Source organism: Centruroides vittatus, unplaced genomic scaffold (assembly GCF_030686945.1).
Source record: "Centruroides vittatus isolate TY-2023 unplaced genomic scaffold, ASM3068694v2 contig_874, whole genome shotgun sequence".
In the NCBI taxonomy this organism is placed as follows: Eukaryota; Metazoa; Arthropoda; class Arachnida; order Scorpiones; family Buthidae; genus Centruroides; species Centruroides vittatus.
Window position 1 is genome coordinate 1,074,202 of NW_027122566.1, and position 19,549 is coordinate 1,093,750.

The following is a 19,549-nucleotide window of genomic DNA, read 5'->3' on the forward strand; positions in this document are numbered from 1 at the left end:
AGTCCCTCTGGATATGCCACTGTTCAGAACTATTGACAATATTCAAATCCATCATGACAGACCAACTAAAGTCAATTCCAGTTTAGGACTTCTATCACTGCTATGAGGAATAGGAGCAACCATTGTAAGGAACTGAGTCCAAACGTTATTTTTATTTTATTATTATTATTTCCGTTTTATTATCTTTTGTTTGGGGTTTATGTTTATTTAGGACGAAGGTTCCCCACCACTCTCTTGTTAGTAATGAAAAATGAAGATAAAACAACTCACGGAGAAATAAGCGCCGTAGGAAAAATCTTGCGCACTTGAGCTGCCTGGCGGAAGTAACACTCCGCAGAAAAAAAAAAATAGAGGGGGGAGTCCCCACAATCACTAGTAGAGAAATACTTGATAAACCGTCTTAAACATCCCAGAAAATTATGATAAATATTTTGTAAACGGTTTATAAGCTTTGTCGGAAACTTAAAGCTGCCAGAAAAGAAAGTTAATGTTAGCAACTAAGTATGTAAATAAAGAGAGTAACCCAGCTCAAGTGTGACGTCACCTCACAGTATAAAACCCGTACGTTAACCGAAGAAGGAGAGGTGATTTCCAAACCGAGGTGAATTCCAAATCGAGGCGACGTTGAGAGCGAGGTAGATTCGAAAGCGAAGTATTTTCTGATAGAAGTTCAGATTGATAATTGGATGATCCAAGGTGTTAAAGAGGAGTTCAATTGATGATTTGACGATATCGAAAGTATTGAGGAAATAGTTTCTTCGTATAGTGAGGTGACGGATAGACGTTTAATTAGTAAGAGATTTTGTTCGTAGTTTCTAAGTATTTGATTGTCGAATTTCAAAGGGGAAATTACTATTAAGTTAAGCTAAGTAGCTGAGTTTATTGTCGGGTTGACTTGTTGATTTTCGTTAATAAATTTTGTTTGGATTATTGACATTTGTACGTAGTAAGTTCTAGTTGCTAATTAAATATATTTGAACTTTTGATCTGACTTGATATTTATCGTTATTATTACTAATCTTTCGGTGCACGCTTAAAAGCCCAGGCCTGGCAAACTAATCTCAAATCCGCGTAAAGTACCCGTTAGGTTAACGGCTGCAAAATAAGTTATAACCAGGGGTGGTCGTGCATTGGGGCTCTTGGGGCAAATGCTCTCCCTTTGTCATCGGGTTGCCTTAGTGTTGCCACCAGGCCGGTTTTCACCTGGACAAGCCAATTTTTAAATTCATGGTCTGGATTAATTATTAATTTGTCTGGTTTTCATAGAAATTGTGAAATTATAATGAAACAAAATAAATTTTATAAAAATATTTGCACTTTATTTTAACGGGTAAAGACTAACTTCACACCCCCCCACCCAAACTTATCCCTAGGCTAAGAGTGACAGAAAATATACTTTTAAAATTCTAACTTGCAAATATCTCTGGCGAATATTAAGTTTGTTCCAACACAAGTCCCTAACTGGTTTAAAACTGGCATGCACTTGGCTGCAAAATGACATTTGTGCATGCCTCGTATTTATATAATATATTGTATCAGATACAATGTACGTTTTTGTAACTTAATATTATTAATGTTGGTATGTTATTATGACAGTGGGTGATCAGTTAATGAACATAATCCATTCCAAGACTTTGTTCGCTATCCGAATTGTTTGTTAACTAATTATCGATTTACCATAGGTTTTTATGGGAATTTGATTTAATTTGTTCTGGAGACCCCAAAAAATAAAAAATATATACTTTCTTACTACGTTTATTATATGTAATAATAAAAATAGATACATAAAAACATAGTCATGTTTTTTCTGTTTGTGGAGTTAAAGAATCTTTCTCATGTCAATTGCTTTTCTCTCTTCTTCAGGATTTTTCAGAAGTAATTAATAGCATTGTAATTGTAGAGATCCCTAAGCCTATTAACCTCAACCTGGGTTGGATGCCATTCTAAGACTGTTGTTCTGACATCCTCCCACTTCTTCAAAAAATGTTTTTAATAGAGAATTAATGCCAATATCTGCTTTCTTTTTCAGAAGAAAACATCTCACCGAGTTTCTTGGTGTTCTTCATTCAAGAATTCTTGGCATCCTTCATTCAAGAATTCTTGGCATCCTTCAGTTGTCAGATCAGTTTCAGGTTCCATTATGAGCTCTTCAATGTTCTTTATTTTCAGATGTGATTTTTGTTACTCCTTTAGCCGCTGCTTGAGTCTTCTTGATTATACAGTAGTATCTTTTTTAGATAAGATTGAACTGAAACCTACTGTAGACCTGTTCAAGCCATATTGTCCAGCAGCATCAGACATCTTCTGCCCACTCTACTTTTGCTATTATATTCTCATCTTTCAAAAATAAAAATGGACACAAAACTTAACGAGTGCTCGTCTGAGTCTCACGAATACTATAAAAGAATTGTTTCTGTCAGAAAAATAAAAGAAGGCTGGAATTACAAGGGATAGTTTCAAAGTTTGGAGGAATACTATCTAATCAGTATATACCGAGTTGAGCGTCGATGTCAACGTCTCCTGTGCTCCAAAAAGTTTCGAATTGTTGCCTGAAGACAAGGGAAGACCAATCGGTATTCATTATTTTACGTCACTTCTTGTGTTTGTTCTGTGAAGTGTTATCCAAACATGTGTTCATTGTCCGAACATAAAATCCTTTTGCAAAAGTGTTCGTTATCCAATTTGTTCATTAACCAATCACCCACTGTATTTATTTATTCTTACTTTTATGTATTATTTTTGCAATTAATATCAACATCGGACTGTCGTTAATTAATTTTGGGCATGCCATGTGATTATTGTATTTAATAAATATATTATGTACAGTACATGTTTACCTTCTAATTAAAAAAATATTTATGTTCTACTCAGAAATAAAAAAATTAGGTTTTTTTTTATTGTAAGTAAACATCCTAATTATAAAATGTCCAGGTCAGCAATTTTGAAAAGGTGGCAACACTGGGTTGCCCTTTTCTTAATCCCAAGGAAGCTCTAAGGTTTCGTTTTATTTTTGAATTAATTACTCATTTTTATTATAGAAAACTTTTTACTGTTGCCAAAATTAATATAAAAATTTTTATTATCCAAAAATTTGTTCTAGTGAGTCATGATTGTTTGTTTGGTCAAGTACCAAGGTACCACTGTATTTGATTAATGTGACATGATTTTGATATACATTGTAGCAGTGCGGAATTAACTCTATTAATCAAGGGATATCTGTATATATACATTATATAAAATATACAATATATACATATATATACTGTATATACTATGCCTCCCTTTTTTATAGTCTGAGTGCTGGTGTTTATAACTACAGTGATTTACTATATCAGTCTCATTACTTTGCTGTCATAGCATATATATGTATATTTTCATTTTAATAATACTTCTTAAGAACATGCTAAATCCTATTTATTAAAAGGTTAATGTTTTAATCTTTTATGCATTAAGATCCAAAATATTTTCCCATATATCAATAACTTTGACTGCATTTACTTAGACCAAAGCCATGAAGATTGGAGTTTGAGGTTTAATCTTCACTTAAAAATAATTAAAAATTAAGAAATAATACAAAAACCACCTATAACATATATTATAAAAATTAATAAACTAAATCATATAAAAATAATGTGTTTTTAAAACACCACTCTTAAAAATCCTTCACAAGAGCTTGCTTCTGATTATTTGTCAATATATAGCAATTAAGCTTTTATCATTCATATATAAAATTTCAATGTTACATCTTTGCTTCATAAAAAACTTTTTCTCTATTATTTTAATTTTATCCATTTTGTTTGAATAACACTGAATGTATCATAAAGTTTTAATAACAGTTTTATATTCATTAAAATATCATTAATATTAAATATAAATTTTGAATCATTATTTTCATCTCAAGTTGCCTGTTTGGAAAATAATCATAATAAAATCAAACAAAAAAAAATACACAAATTCTTTACAAATTTTTGTTACAAGGAATAAATTTTACAGAAATATTGAAGAATGAATTTCTTCAATATCAATTTAGACTTCGAAGTCAAACTATAATAATAAAGTAATATGTTACCAACAGCATTATTATACATATAACACTATTAATAACTTATTAATTACTTCATAGTTCTATAAATTAATAACCAGAGTCAACAATATTCAATTATTATTAATATTGAACAAATATAAGTTGTAACACTAATTAAAAAAGAAAAATTTACCTGTAATAAGAGTGTTTCACTTTATACCATCTTTGCATTTTTCAAAAGCAGATGCAAGTTCTACACCATCCCTTTGGATTGAAGCTTTTACAACAATAGGCTTACTACTTTGATAAACAGTTGCCATCACTCGATACACTTGGCCAGGTCGAACAACTCTAGAAGCAATAATCATGTAGGTACTGAAATGAAATAAAAAATTGTAAAAATTCCATTTCTGGTATAAAACAATGTATCCTTTATATTGTTTGCAACATATTAATTAAATTAAAGTGAGTATTAATATAAATACAGGTTATAATTAAAGATGCACTACTCAGACCTGTATAGAGCCTGTTCTCTTTGATGTATTTTGATGAAACTTGGTATATACGTTATATGGACCACGGGGAAAAGGAAAATGCAAAAAAAAATAATTAGTTCAAATTTCTACCACTAGATGAAAAAATGGTGCATGAAGAACAAGAAACACAAAATAGAAAAAAAGATTTTTATTCACAACATTTGTTCAATGTGCAATCCACTTGCCTCAATCACATGTTTAAAGCACCTTACAGCATGTTCAACAGTAGCCCCATAGGTTTCTTGAGAATTTGCAGCAATATGGTGTTATGCTTGCTTTCAATTCAGGCAGAGTTCATACACCTCCTCTATACACACGATCTTTCAGATATCCCCACAACCATATGGACTCTGCCTGAATTGAAAGCAAGCATAACACGGGGTGTGTTATGCTTGCTTTCAATTCAGGCAGAGTCCATATTGCTGCAAATTCTCAAGAAACCTATGGGGCTTCTGTTGAACATGCTGTAAGGTGCTTTAAACATGTGATTGAGACAAATGGATTGCACATTGAATAAATGTTGTGAATAAAAATCTTTTGTGTTTTTCCATTTTGTGTTTCTTGTTCTTCATGCACCATTTTTTCATCTAGTGGTAGAAATTTGAACTAATTATTTTTTTTTGCATTTTCCTTTTCCCCGTGGTCCATATAACATATATACCAAGTTTCATCAAAATACATCAAAGAGAACAGGCTCTATACAGGTCTGAGTAGGGCAACTTTAATTATAATCACCCTGTACGATATACACAATACACATATTAAATATTCCAATTGTACTATCCAAACTCTCATCATTTTTGTGTGTACATGTATAGTATAGTATAGTATATATATATATATATTTTGCATATAACATTACGCATTATATAGAAATTATTTGTAACAAATTATATATCTTAAATCAGTCTTAACATTTAAAATAAAGATTACAATAGCTATGGAATATAACCAGAAAAAATTCTTGAAAGAATAATTTCAAACAAAATCTTCATTTAATCTACAAATACCATGTTTAGCAATGTAAATGTTTTACATCAATGTAGTTTTTTTTCTGTACTAGATCAACAACTGAATGTGAGTCGATAAATGATCAAGTAAATGCATGATTTTCAATTTTCAGTATAAAATTAATTTAAGTACAAGTTTTCATGCTTGCCAGTTAAAAAAAATTCCAATAACCTGATTTTTAGTTTAATGCCAAATGATTGCCAAATTACATCAGGCATTATTATAGCTGGATGTAATTTGGCTTTAAAAAATTAACCTATTTTTAAAATAAATTTCTTAAAATTAGTCAATTTTATTAAAATTAATTTTATTTTATGCTGAATAATTTTATAGGAACTGAATTAAGACTATTTGGATAGTATTTATCATTAATACATAGGTGCTAATAGATATTTATAAATCAATTTTGTATTTATCAATTTAAACTATGAAATATTTTAAAAAATTTTTTAGATAATGGTAATTAAAACAATGTTCAGGATGAGCTTTTAAGAGCATAATAATAATAAATAGAAGCAAATTATAAAATGTTCATCAATCTGTGTAGCATTTCCCTAAGAGGCAATTAATAATCTCAAAGAAACTATAAATATTATGCATTTCTATATTTGATAAATGGTTGTTTTCCCTAATCCTGATTTGTTGATTAGCTTTAGAATATTATAATTAATATATATTTGTTTTATTTTTTTACACTTACACATAAAATGATCCAAAGAAAATTCGGTTGTTTTCATTTTTAACAAAGTATATCATTTTTTATATACAGTATTTATAATAATAAAATTGTATATTTTTATTTAATTATTTAATTTTATATTGCCTAATCAGATATTTTGTAAGAGGCAAAAATGTATTTGTTATTAGACAAAGTTAAATGTAAGAATATCTTTACACAGTAAATTACTTAATGAAACTAATGTTTTCTGCTTGTTTAACAAGTTGTCATCAGGATTCATTGTGATGTTTATAATATAGAATAGGATAACCAAAATCAAATATCAAATAACATTTGATGTTTAAAATTCATAAATTTTTTATAACACATTGGCACCTAATACTGAATTTATAACTGTTATTAATTCTAAATTGGTAGCTCCTTACAATAATGGTCTCAAGAAATTTTGTATTGAAACTACAGTATTCAATAAAATACCCATAATTTATATAACTATGGTAATAACTGGAAGCTATTTATAGTTTAAATTTATCACAGAAAATTTGAACTAATTTCCATTGTTTTTCTAAAGTATATAGTTTCTTAACTTTAGATACAATTTCTTAAAAGTTAATGCTTTATACAATTCAAAACTTGTAAAGTATTTTTCATGCTAAATTGTATCTATTTTCTATTGTTAAAAATGACAATAATAGTTAATGTTTTTCATGCTCTATATTTTTATTGTGCTCTGTTTACTAAACTTGTATGAAGTGATTAGTTTGAACCTATATTTATCATAAAAGAAATTGAATAAATTGTATACTTATAATTTATAAATATATTATTTCTTCGCAAGCCCATTTATCTCTATCAATGGACAATAGTCATTACAAAATTAAGGAAAATATTTTATTTCTTTTGGATCAGCTTCTTCTAATAATTTAACTATTTTGAATATAAGTCGCATTAAATTATATATAATTTGAAAATTTCTAGTATTTTTCTCTTTGTTGGAGGATTATCATTGCTTTTTTTATAGAATAGACTAATGATAAACATTATTGGACTAATTGCTATTCTTTGATTAAAAACAAATTTTATGAAAATCTAATTATGAATCTGTTGACAAACCAACTGTGCATTATTTAAAGTAAATAAATAAATAAATTGGTATTAAATTAACATGACCAGACATATTGTTATGTCAATACTGTGTTGGCATAATTAGTACTACCAGATTTATGTATACTGTTTCTGTACTACTTGCTTAATACTGTACTTTCTTTGTGATTTATTTAATCAAAAGAGAAAATTTATTTATTTACTACTATTTCTATAAGGCATAGATGTAATTTTAAAAATTAACTTCCATAACATGGAAAAGAATCAATGTAACTATAGATGATGAACATTAGTTAACTTCATCGATAGCTATGTTATTTTTCAGAACAAAAATTAAGAAAATGGAAATATAAATGGACTTATTGGAAATAAATGAGTACAGTATTTAAATGAGGTACAAATTTTTTTGATACATTTCAAGAAACTTACTGATGTCACATTTTTATGAAAAAAATTCAACTGTTGAAATCATTTATTCCATAATAAATAATTTTTGAAGTGGTGAAAAAACCAGATTGACTATTAAAACAGACAGTTAAAACAAATCTTAAATAATGTATTTAAAAATTTTTTACAGGTAGAAAGTCAACATAGCAAACTTATGAAGAGAATTCATTCAAATGAAAAAAATGTATCCAAATAAATTAAAGATATAGTCAGAAATTAAATAATTCAATTAGCTTATTTTGTGTTTGTTAATCATGCTAAAGATAGTGTACTGCTTTTACTTTTTAAAAATCTGGTCACTTTAAATATTTATTAACTGCTTTTTTGACATTAACATCACACACTACTTTTATTTTGTATAAAAAAATAATGATAAAAATAAAAAATTAAAATGTTATTTTTTTATTTATAAAGTGTTTTCATAAAAAATATAGTGTATTAGTAAAAATAACAACAATTTAATTTATGTTAGTAGTTGCTTATTCTTTAAAATCATAACTACGAATATAAAATTAAATTGTTGTTATTTTTACTAATATAAAGTATTAAACCTAAAGACTGTTGAAAATAGCAGAAAACATTTGTTTTTACATTAAATTACATTTACATGCTGAATTTTTGATGTTCTTGATGTTAAAATCATAATTTTTCATACTTCTAAAGAAAATAATATAAAGTGCACATTTTCTTAATTGTTTTATATATTTTTTTAACATAATTTTTGAATAATAATTTAAAAGTTTTATATAAACTAATTTTATTACTGTTTTTAAAATACTATATATTTTTAATTTTATTTAATTAAATTGAAATCCAAAATATTCTAAAAAAAGTCTTATTAACCAGAGTAAAATAATAAAGTGAGAAATCAAAGATAATAAAAACTAGCCTTCCAGACTTTCTGGATAAATGCATCATGAGAGATCCTGACTTGCAATAATATTAGCTATTAATGAAGCAATATTTCAAAACACTCAAAAAAACTAAAAGAATGTGGATTATATTTCAACTTGAACTGCTGAGAATATACAAAGCAAAATTTCCATTTATCCTGTCTTAAAATTGTAATGAAATATTGAATTAATGAAATGAAAATACAATTATTTGTTTCACTATATCTAAAAAAAGTAAAAATGCAATGAAAAAGTGAAATCATAAATAAAAGTATCTTTTGAGTTTGGTCTAAATTTATGTAATTATTGTAGAATTTGTATTCTTACTTATTAATATAATTAAGATAATAATCCTTTTTGTACTTACGGTTGGGTTTTTATAACATCCTGCAGAATATCATTGTAGTAACCAGTCAGTTTATGATCAGCTTGACTTGATGCTATTCTCCAGCATCCCAAAGTTATCAAATAAAAAATCAACATTTTGGCTCTGAAAAACAGGTTTAATTTTTTAATTATAGTTTGTTATTTCAATATATGTAATTCAGTTTTTGATTTTACTATATTGAATAGCTATAATAATTCCAATATCCATCTAAAAAATTACAGATAAATAATAAAGCATTCTTGTTTAATATTAAAATTAAAATTAATAAATACATCAGTTTCATAAAATTATAGTAGACAATTGGTAAATAAATGATCCTTTATAAAGCAAATAGTCCAAGCAGTAATAATTCAATATTTTTTTCAAATGATTAATTTTCTGTAAAAGTGGCTTTGATAAATAAAATTATATTCATTTGATATGTTATTTAATTTTGAAGTTCAAAAAACAAACACAAATTCTTATAATTTTTTTATGTGATAAATAAATCATCAGTGATTCCTGTACATCAGTTTTTCAGGTATTAAATGAAAAAAATGGATTAAACATTTGAAAAACATGTCACTCTAAATTTGTATGATTGAAATACGTGATTTTATTACTTTTAAAAAGTAGTCTTATTATTCTACTTTTCCCCAAATGCCTAATTGTAACAAATGGAAGCTTAATTTATCAATAAATTCCTGTGTGTTAAAATTTTTCCCTGCTGTCTAAGGCACGTGAAAATGACCAAAAAAGTGAGAAAAGTGAGCGACTCTGAGGACTGTATTCGGGTGGTATGGAATGGCACAATTTCATGGGTCAAGTAGAGAGGAATTAATGCTTTTCAACAGAAAATAGTTGTTGACTTCAGCCTATACGAGAACGTGTAAAAAAATTTAGATGTCTTGAATTGTTAACCCTAAACCTACAATTTACATCCGAATATGAAATGGTAATCGACCAACCAATCAAATTTCGCGAAAAATTGACCAAATATTTAAATTCGGCGCCCTCAAAAACTTCTAAAAACATATTTTGTGCTCGCTATTAAGTAATTTTCCTATTCGAATGTCACCACCCTGCTGATTGGATAGAAAGGGAGCCCTATTGCGGAGGTGGGGTTAAAGTTAACCAAAAGTAGGAATTGACTATCTTTTGGATGAGAGGATGGTCCTTGAGAAGTTCCTTTGCATTTGCTCAAACCGTGTCGAAATGTATAATGAACAAATGAATAAACTAACGAACTTTATATATTAGATTAATGGAAGCAACTATGTGACTTACAGTATATTTTGTATTTGATATTCAATTTGATAATTAAATTAGTTTCTTTACGTTAACAAAGAATTCATTTTATAAATGAATTTATACAACTTTTTACTAAGTTTACATTCTTTTAAATAGACTGCATTTTAGGGCAATATATTCAAATTTATAGAAGTTTACATAAGAGTAATATACTCAAAGAGTAAATCAAATTTTATTATGTCGATGTTCCAAATATTATTAATAATTATACTTCAGTAATGGCATTATATTATTAAGAATCAATTGTAAAACTTTGATTGGATCCAAATAAAATCGTTTTAAATCACCAACTCTCATTGTAGACCTGCTCAAATCCACGAAGGATACAGAAAAAGTCCTCTCAGACAGCACGCGAAAAGAGTTCAAATTAAAACCTAAAATTTTATTAATTCTGTTTCTCTAAAATGTATATCAATTTACTATTTTCTTTCTCAATATGAAAATATAATAACGTCTCTTTAATCAAATTTCCCGTCTAGAAAAAATTTTGCGAATTCCATCCGAAATATATTATAAATATAGTAAATAGGGCATGCAGTTCTTTTATGTAACATATTTTACGCTTAAAGAATCAATTTCATCATTTATCTAAGTATACGATATCGTTATATAAAAGTACAATTACAGTTATAAAATACGATTAAGAATAAAAAATTTTACTTGCACTCAATTAACTATCTTTTAATCTAACACCTTTCTTAAACTGGGGTCCAGAATCTAGTTTAGAGGGTCCGTTCGTAAAGTATCTGGGGATACACGTCTTCCTCCTCCCAAAAAATATACTGACAAAGTTACGAGTTTTGTTATAGTAGGCTTACATCTCTTACACACATAAATCCTATCGAAAATAACTCTCATTCCACCATTAATTCATAATTACACTTTGCACATATGACTTGTTTTAACACGGGCGTGAGCAGGTGGCAACTGCCCTCCCAAATTCTGGAAAAACAGTGGGGAAAGAAAATCGGGCAGAAAAAAAGACTGATAAAGCAAAAATATTAACGGATTATCAGTTATGGCAAATTAAAAGTTGGCATTTGTGACTTTATTTGTGAAAAATTTCGAGTAACGGAAATCAACTTGCAGAGAAAAGCGAACTTCTGGCACAATGTTAAGTGACTTTTTATGCATTATTTAATGCATCAAGGTTTCAAGTTTTTCCTAACACTTGTTACTAATTGCAACTAATTGTTATGGGAGTAATAAAGGACCTAAATATATGTCTCTATAGACATGAACAATAACAAAAGAAAATATGCCAAAATTATTGTTCTTTATGAAAATTTAAACAATAAAGAATTAATAGTTTCACGAAACTCGCGATCTGTGTAGATATACAGATCGCTGTATATTGTATACGAAAACCCAGTGTTCATACATATATACATACGTGGCGTATAGTGATATACAAACATTGTCATGCATAATGTACAGTACACAATGGTTATAAAATAGGTCTCATTCTATTTTTCATGGACGGATTTCACCTATCACGGGATTAATCAGCTTGAGTGACGATATGAAAAAACAAAATTTGACCGCATAAAATATTCGCTATAATCGTAAACTGAAGATTAATAAATACTAATATTTAGAAATAGAATTAATTTAATGAAAATAGGTAATTCTACTGGTCAAGTACAGTGCTTTTCATTCAAACGGCTTATGCAATTTGATGTATATCCTAGAAGTAAATTTTGCACTATTCTGCTCAGGCTTATATACTTTCTCGTTCTCTATTTCCTTTCCAATTGGTCGGGCCGTCTCTTCCACGCTCCCTGATTGGTTTCCTTCCTGTCTCGAGGTGAAAACTGAGATCAATTTAGGTCGCGAGGAAGGTCTGCCCGGGATGGTTTATCCGACACCATCCTCTCGACTCTGATCGCGATTTATCGATGACTAAAACACCTACGCTCATATTATAAATTCTTGTTTCCTTTTTCCTTTTTGCGTCTTAAGTTTAAACAATTTCCTTTTCATTTTCTTTTGTCTTAAAATTTGTTTTCCCTCTAATCGTTATGAGCGAGACGATGTCAAAGTCCGGTGTCGCCGGTTCGACACTTACATTATTACTTTTCTCGTTGTTTTAGTTTATTAAAACGTACTTTTTCTTTTAACTATGCACTATTTCCGGGACCTGACAAATGGCATTTACCTAACAGCTAAACTTTTGGTTGTTTTACTAATTCGGAAATTACATATTGCAAAATCTAATTGGCAGACGGTGCAATTAACGAAACCAAGATGTATTTAAAAGAGAAAAATTTTTAAATAAATAAAAAATAGAACTCTATGTAGCGAAATTGGGGCATTTGATGTAAACAATTGAAAATTAAGCTATGGTTCAGTAGTTAAGAATTAAATAATTTTTAAAAAAATTATATTAAAACTAAAGTATACAGTATTAAGCTATTGCATTTTATATATAATCCCATTTAAACTTTTTACAAATTTTAAGTGTATTTCTAGGATGTCAAAAATTCACGACATCGGGTGGACCTATATTACGAGCATGTAATCATTAAGAATAAATATATATTAGTCAGTAGCAGCAGCATCCAGGACTAAATCTCGAGTTGAAATAGGGAATTAAAAATTCTCCTGAATTTTTAATTCCTATCATAAAATACATAGTACAGTATATGTAAAGTTTTACTGCTAAAATAAATTATATGAACTTATAAAAATGTAACAAAATCGAATATTACTTTCGAGAAATAATGAAGTTTATGTTATTTGAAAATTCTTGCCCTAATTGCCACATTCTGTATCAGTCCCTGATATACGCCGGGTTCAATTTTTGTTCTTTTCGAATGGACTAAGTTTACAATGGGGTCGACCGATATTGATGGGAACAACGCCCAAAGCTACATTGCTCATGATAAATTATGAGAAATTATTCGGATCGGATATGATTAATTAAGGATTCTCTATAACGTTAGATTTACGCTTTACCACTCAGCCATCTGTCGACTACAGAAATGCATGATTATTTCCAATATTTGCACATATTTTAAAACGAATAATGAAATTTTAAATGTAAAATTATTTGTTTTAGATTTCATTCAAAATTTTTGTTGAAAGTGAAGACGTTTAAAATTGTATGGAATAATAACCGTTTTTTCTCCTACAATAACATAATATTTTTCTCTATCAATTTAGAGAAGTTAAATTCTTTTTTGCACTTTGAAGTCAATTTTAATTATATATCTCAAGTTAAGTTTTTAAATTGTATATAACAATTTTGATATATATTTCACCAAAAGGAACCAGGGAAGATTAATACTGTCCAAGAACACATACGTGAGGGCCCTAGACTATCCTGACGAAAGGGAATAAAATTCCTCCCTCTAATCGGCGTACTTGCACATTTTATACGATCTTTTCGAAAAATTTCAGAATATCAAGATTCGGGAAAAAAGATAATGAAAAATGCCGATTAACAATTTTATTTAATTACTCTTCGTTTTTACCGGAAAATTTATATAATAATAATTTTTACAAAAATATTGAATGTAATAAACGGAGATGAGCTTTCTAATAATCAGTAAACATTATTCATAATTTAAGTATATAATTTTTTTTTAAGATTTATCCTTGTAAAACGTATTTATGCAATGATTAATATTAAGGATTTCGTTATTATTCTATCATAAATGAATTTCTGTCCTTTTATGCATACTGACTTAAATAATTCTAATCATAAATAACAAGTAAAGCATCCACCATGTTATTCATATTTTACCTATCCATATACAATTAATTTCAATAATAACAAGCTACAAAATATTTAAGTTAATGTTAAGATTAAATTTCTTAAGAAACTTATCGCTTGATAATTCTACAAGAGATTTTAAATAAACTATAAAATCTTTCTATTAAATAAAGATCAATTTGATTTTTTTTAACTCTGGGCATCAAAGCCTTTTCAGCAAGCCCGTTATGGGCTCGGTCAGACCCACAATGGTGCGACCGGGTCTGACATATCTGGACGGATCAGTCCTAAAAAATTCCTGAGTAAGATGGCATCCTATCTCTTTGGGGGATCCGGAATCGAATTCCGACGTATTCGATTCCGGATCAGATCAATTTAATTACCAAAATTCGAAATATTGTCAATATTGTATTTTCCCCATATAATTAGTCCCATATTTCGAAATGTTTCGTTTGTTGGAAAACTTCATAACATTTCTTTAAAGACATTTTCTAAATTTTGAAAACACGAGAATTTATTATAGATACTTTAATAAAATAAATTAGAAAATGCATACTTGGAATAAAACGTTTATTTAACAGCTGTTTTTATTCGAATTGTATTTTACTTTCTGTTAATTTTAATTTTATTATTTGCGTAACCTCAATATTCTTCACTATAAAAATTCTTTGCATTTATAATTCCATTATATTTCTATTAACTTTATTTCGAATTTTTTAAAAATTGTTTTTATATTAATTAAATTATTTTTAATGTGTGAATATATTCTTACTGAAAACATCAATGAGGACCAAAGTATGGCTCCCGCGCCAAATCAAGCCCGCGATCATATTTGATACATTATTTATAAATGACATATACACTAAAAGTGGGTATATGTATAAGTCCTGGATAGGTGACCCTCCTACCTACTACTTATACAAAATTTGGCCCACCAATCGGAAAGATCATTGAGAAGTTTCCATGGTTCCTAGATAACTCTACCACGTCTTATTCAAAAGTTTCATATTAGAAGAATTGCTAGAATTTCATTTTATATTCTTTGTTTCAACTCTGATCATAATTTTGCGACTATCATCTTTTCTTTAAGATAAACAAATAATAACAAACTAAGCAACATAATCGGGCGGATCTTATAATAGCGTAATCTGAGGTAAAGTGGGGGTCGAGTTAAAATTTGATATGAATCACTACATATTTTAATATTTACATTATGGCTTATAATAAATTACTACGTCAGTAATTAACTCAACAATTAAATAATTGTTCCTGTATTTAGCAATTGTATTAACTTCATTACAAAGGTGGCCCAAGTTCCGGAGCTCTCCTCGCCTACACCAGTAGGGTCTTATAACGTCATTTTGCCAAATAATATATGATAACAGTTGGCACACAATGTTCATTGATTCTTCACTCAGTGTAAGCGGTTGTCGCATTATAAACTGTGAAGGTCAATTCCACGAAGGTGCAGTTCAAGTTTTAGAGAGCAAAACTGCATCTTCGTGTGATTAACCTTTTTAGCATTTCAGTAATGTTACAATTGTTCATAATATAAAGGGATGTATGATATAGCGATCAGTGATAATGTCATATTTTTAAAAAACAAATGATATGTACAGTACAGTAGACTATTCTCGTTTTAAACTGGAAATATATATGTACTGTATTTAAATAACATCAATAAAATTGGAATATTTTAATAATTTAAAAAATTATTCCACTACGTCATGTATTTCCGTTAAATTGTTTTATTCTTATGAAAACAATATTAATTTAATACTGATCAGCATGTAATTCAATACCTAATCCTATACAGAGAAGATGGCGATGGGTACTAATATTAATTAAATATTAATATTTTAATTTGAAATTAATGATATATAACGAAATTTGGAATAATTATAAATAAATATAACTAGGAATAAATGATTCAAATATCATTTTATTTAATTAACAATAAATTTATCCAGATTTATTAACATGAAATGTCAAATTTACGATTTGAATTGAACGATGACATTTACTTAATGATCAATATCAAAGCTTTGGATTCTATTGTTAAATATTTTATCATATTAGTATTGATTTTTTTATTCTTTGTGATTGTATATTCATTTAAATTATTATTAAATAGTTATTAAAAGATGAAATGAGGATACGATACGAATATGTGATACTATATATAAAGGGTTTTACTTGGTACGAGGTGTGCTGCCATCTATTGTAAGACAGTTCTAATATAAACTTACGATTGATGTTCCCTCACGGTAGGCCTCACTTTTAAGACCAAATTGGTTCATGGGAAAGCCATCGTAAATCCAGTGGCGTAGCGAGGGGAGTGCAAGGGGTGTATCATGCACCGGACGCCACTCGCAGAGGGTCGCCCAAATAGTCTCCATGACAAACTATATGTGTTTCTGGAGGGGGGAGGGGGCGCCAATAAAGTGTCGGGCGCCAGTTATGTTCGCTACGCCACTGCGTAAATCGAACCATTTTATGTAATATACCGTATTTTACGGACTATAAGACGCACTTTTTTCTTCGAAAAATTTCCTCCAAAATTCAAGTGCGTCTTATAGTCCGTAGCGTCTTTGAGGTATTTTTTTTTTTTTTAAATTGCTTAAAAATTAAGGTGCGTCTTATAGTTTGTAGCGTCTTATAGTCCGTAAAATACGGTGATTGTCATAAACTGAAATTATATTCCTGGAAAAAAACGTCTAAACACAGCATTTCATATACTGTAATCATAACAGGAAATATATTAGTCGTAAGAAAAGGGTTTGTAAAGCGAGCGGTAGAAATCTGTTGTCTGTTATACAAAACTGGATTGAACACATACGTTAATGATACACTTACTCATGATATCAGCTGTAAGCTAAAATGTATCATGAGCATATAATCTATATTTTTAAAAAAATGTTTATGTATTAACTTCAGATGTTTTTAATAAAAATTTAATTTAAAATCACGTTCAAAAGAATATATAATAGGCCTACATGTATTTGAAATACAACACGCCTATTTATTTGTATTTTTATATAAATTAAGAGCAGTGTTGCATATATAATATTACATACAATTACATTATCATTTTTAGTAGTATTGATGATTTATTAAAAATGTGCTTTGTTTTTCTTTTTTAAATTCTTTCCGTCAATGGGGAATAAGAGTGGGCTGGCCGAACCCATATTGGGCTTTTTTAGCAAGCCCAATATGAGTTCGGCCAGACCTACAAGGTGAAGAGCCCAACAAAACATGATATTAGAAAGCTCAGACAGTACCGTGGAGAGACAGCACGGGCCCCAGTAAATACTCTAGGCCCCTCTAATCCCAATTCTTTACTTGTTCCGTCCCAACGACCCAATTGGATCCGGCCCGCCAATCTTTCGGAAAGATTTTTCCATATTCCCTCCAGCACACACCATAGTAGTATGTCCTTGCAAAGAAACAATGAAATTTACTTTAAAAAAAAGCTCTTAGGCCCCTATATGGGTTGCTACAGCAACGTCTCTCCCCCTCTTGTCAGGGCCGAGAGCAGATTACACCTTTATTTACATTCATTTTTCATCAATATTTTACTGGATTAAGTCTTCGTGATTATAAAAATTGTATAGGCTTATTATTCAGAGAACATGCCAATAAATCATTACAACCGAGAAGTCAAATAAAATAAATTCATTTTCCAAATAAAAATAATCTTTCTCAAAATTAGGAAATAATAATAAGAAATGTCATTTAATTAACTAGTGATGCTATTTCGGAAATAATTGTTTCCTTAAACTCATTCAAATTATCTGATTTGTTTGCCTCTCACCTTTGTGTTGTAACCACTTTTTAAATAACTAAAACATTATTATTACACGATGCCAATTAATTTCTGAATTTCCTAAATTAATTTTCGGATAATAATTATTTTATTAATTTATTAATGCATTATAGATTTAATGTCTCAAACTGAGATTTCTTAACGAAGGAGCAACATCCAGAAGATTACATCTCAATTATTGAAGGTGGAATATATGAAATAATCATCTTTATAATTACCCAGCTGAGATACATCATAAAGTGCATATAATAAAACTAATATTAAACTCATTCTGATTTCTTTGATTCTTATCTCTTAAACATGTACTGATATTATCTATAATTTATGAAATTTATTTCTTTAGAAACATAATCTTTAAAGAGAAATAAGAAGAAATATTCATAAAATTACATTTATTTTAAATAATTAAAAATAGAGTACAGTACTGTAAATGTTATTTTATGAATTTTACTTTTTAATTTAAATAATTAAATTTTTAAAAATCAATTTATATTGTTTTTTGAGAGAAATATCTCCAAATGAATAAATAATAAACTAAGTTGTAGGGAAAGACTCGAAAAAAATCCTTTATATAGATAATTACTAATATAAATTCGGTTTGAATTAATAAAGGCATAATTACTACATCAATAAAAATTGTAAATAATCATTTTTAAATTCTAAGCATCTCTAAATACATTAATTATTTGAATAATATATTTAGAGATACTCAGAATTTACTCAGGCTTCGAAATCAATTCAATAATCAAATTTTTTAAAAGTTAACAGCCACAAGTTAAATATATTTTTAATTATTATAAATTAATTATCTATAAGAAAATTTTTTGGTAAAATATTCGAAATAAATCACAAGGAAGTTAATTCAAAAGAACACACTCATCCAAACTAGTTTTTATTCTTGATTATCTCTAAACATATTAATCTAGTTTCATTATCTCTTTGTATAATTATAAATCAATAAATTGAATATAAATAATACAAAAATATTCAATTCTTTGTGAAAATAGTTACAGACTTATTTATTATATAGATTTTTATAGTAATAATTCAAAAATAAAATCTTCCGGAATTATTGTAAATTAAATTGTAATTAAAATTCAATATTTAGACAATAGCAACATTTTCAAAAATTTGAAATAATGGTGAAATAATGGTCGTGTAATTTTCGTCGTAATTCGTTTCATTTTTAAAATATTCATTTGAGGAATAAAGTCTGATGATCAAGGTTCGTTAACATGACTCTACTTTGTAAATGTAAATTAAAAATAATATACTTTTACGGATGTAAATTATTATAAATGATAATGTTCAGTATTTTGTAGAGTAAATTTTGTAAATTACCCTAAAAAAAATATTGGATTAACGAAAATTAACATTAAAATTTTTTAAACACGTTTTTATATTCACTAAGTTAGAACAGTAAAGGAGTATTTATTTATAAGTGAAATAAGAATACAGTATGTCTCCACACGACAAAAACTTAATCCCCACAGTAGACTGTCTTCACATTAAAATTTTTTCTGTTATGTTTAATTTTATTTATACAAAAAATAGTTTATCAGTTTCCTTTCATTTTTTGTATCTCAGCTAAAATATCATTAAATGGTGAGTCAGAATGCATCTTTTTGTCAGC

General features: G+C 28.1%; 1 protein-coding gene across 1 annotated transcript in view; it reads right to left on the reverse strand.

The window, feature by feature from the left end:
* The window catches only part of LOC136982884 (CD109 antigen-like), a 96,987-nt gene that overhangs the window by 67,567 nt on the left and 9,871 nt on the right, over positions 1–19,549 (reverse strand). Inside the window, 3 exon segments of the mRNA XM_067279436.1 lie at positions 4,218–4,238; positions 4,240–4,399; positions 9,062–9,184. Coding sequence (XP_067135537.1) covers positions 4,218–4,238; positions 4,240–4,399; positions 9,062–9,177 — 297 coding nt within the window. The 5' untranslated portion in view covers positions 9,178–9,184.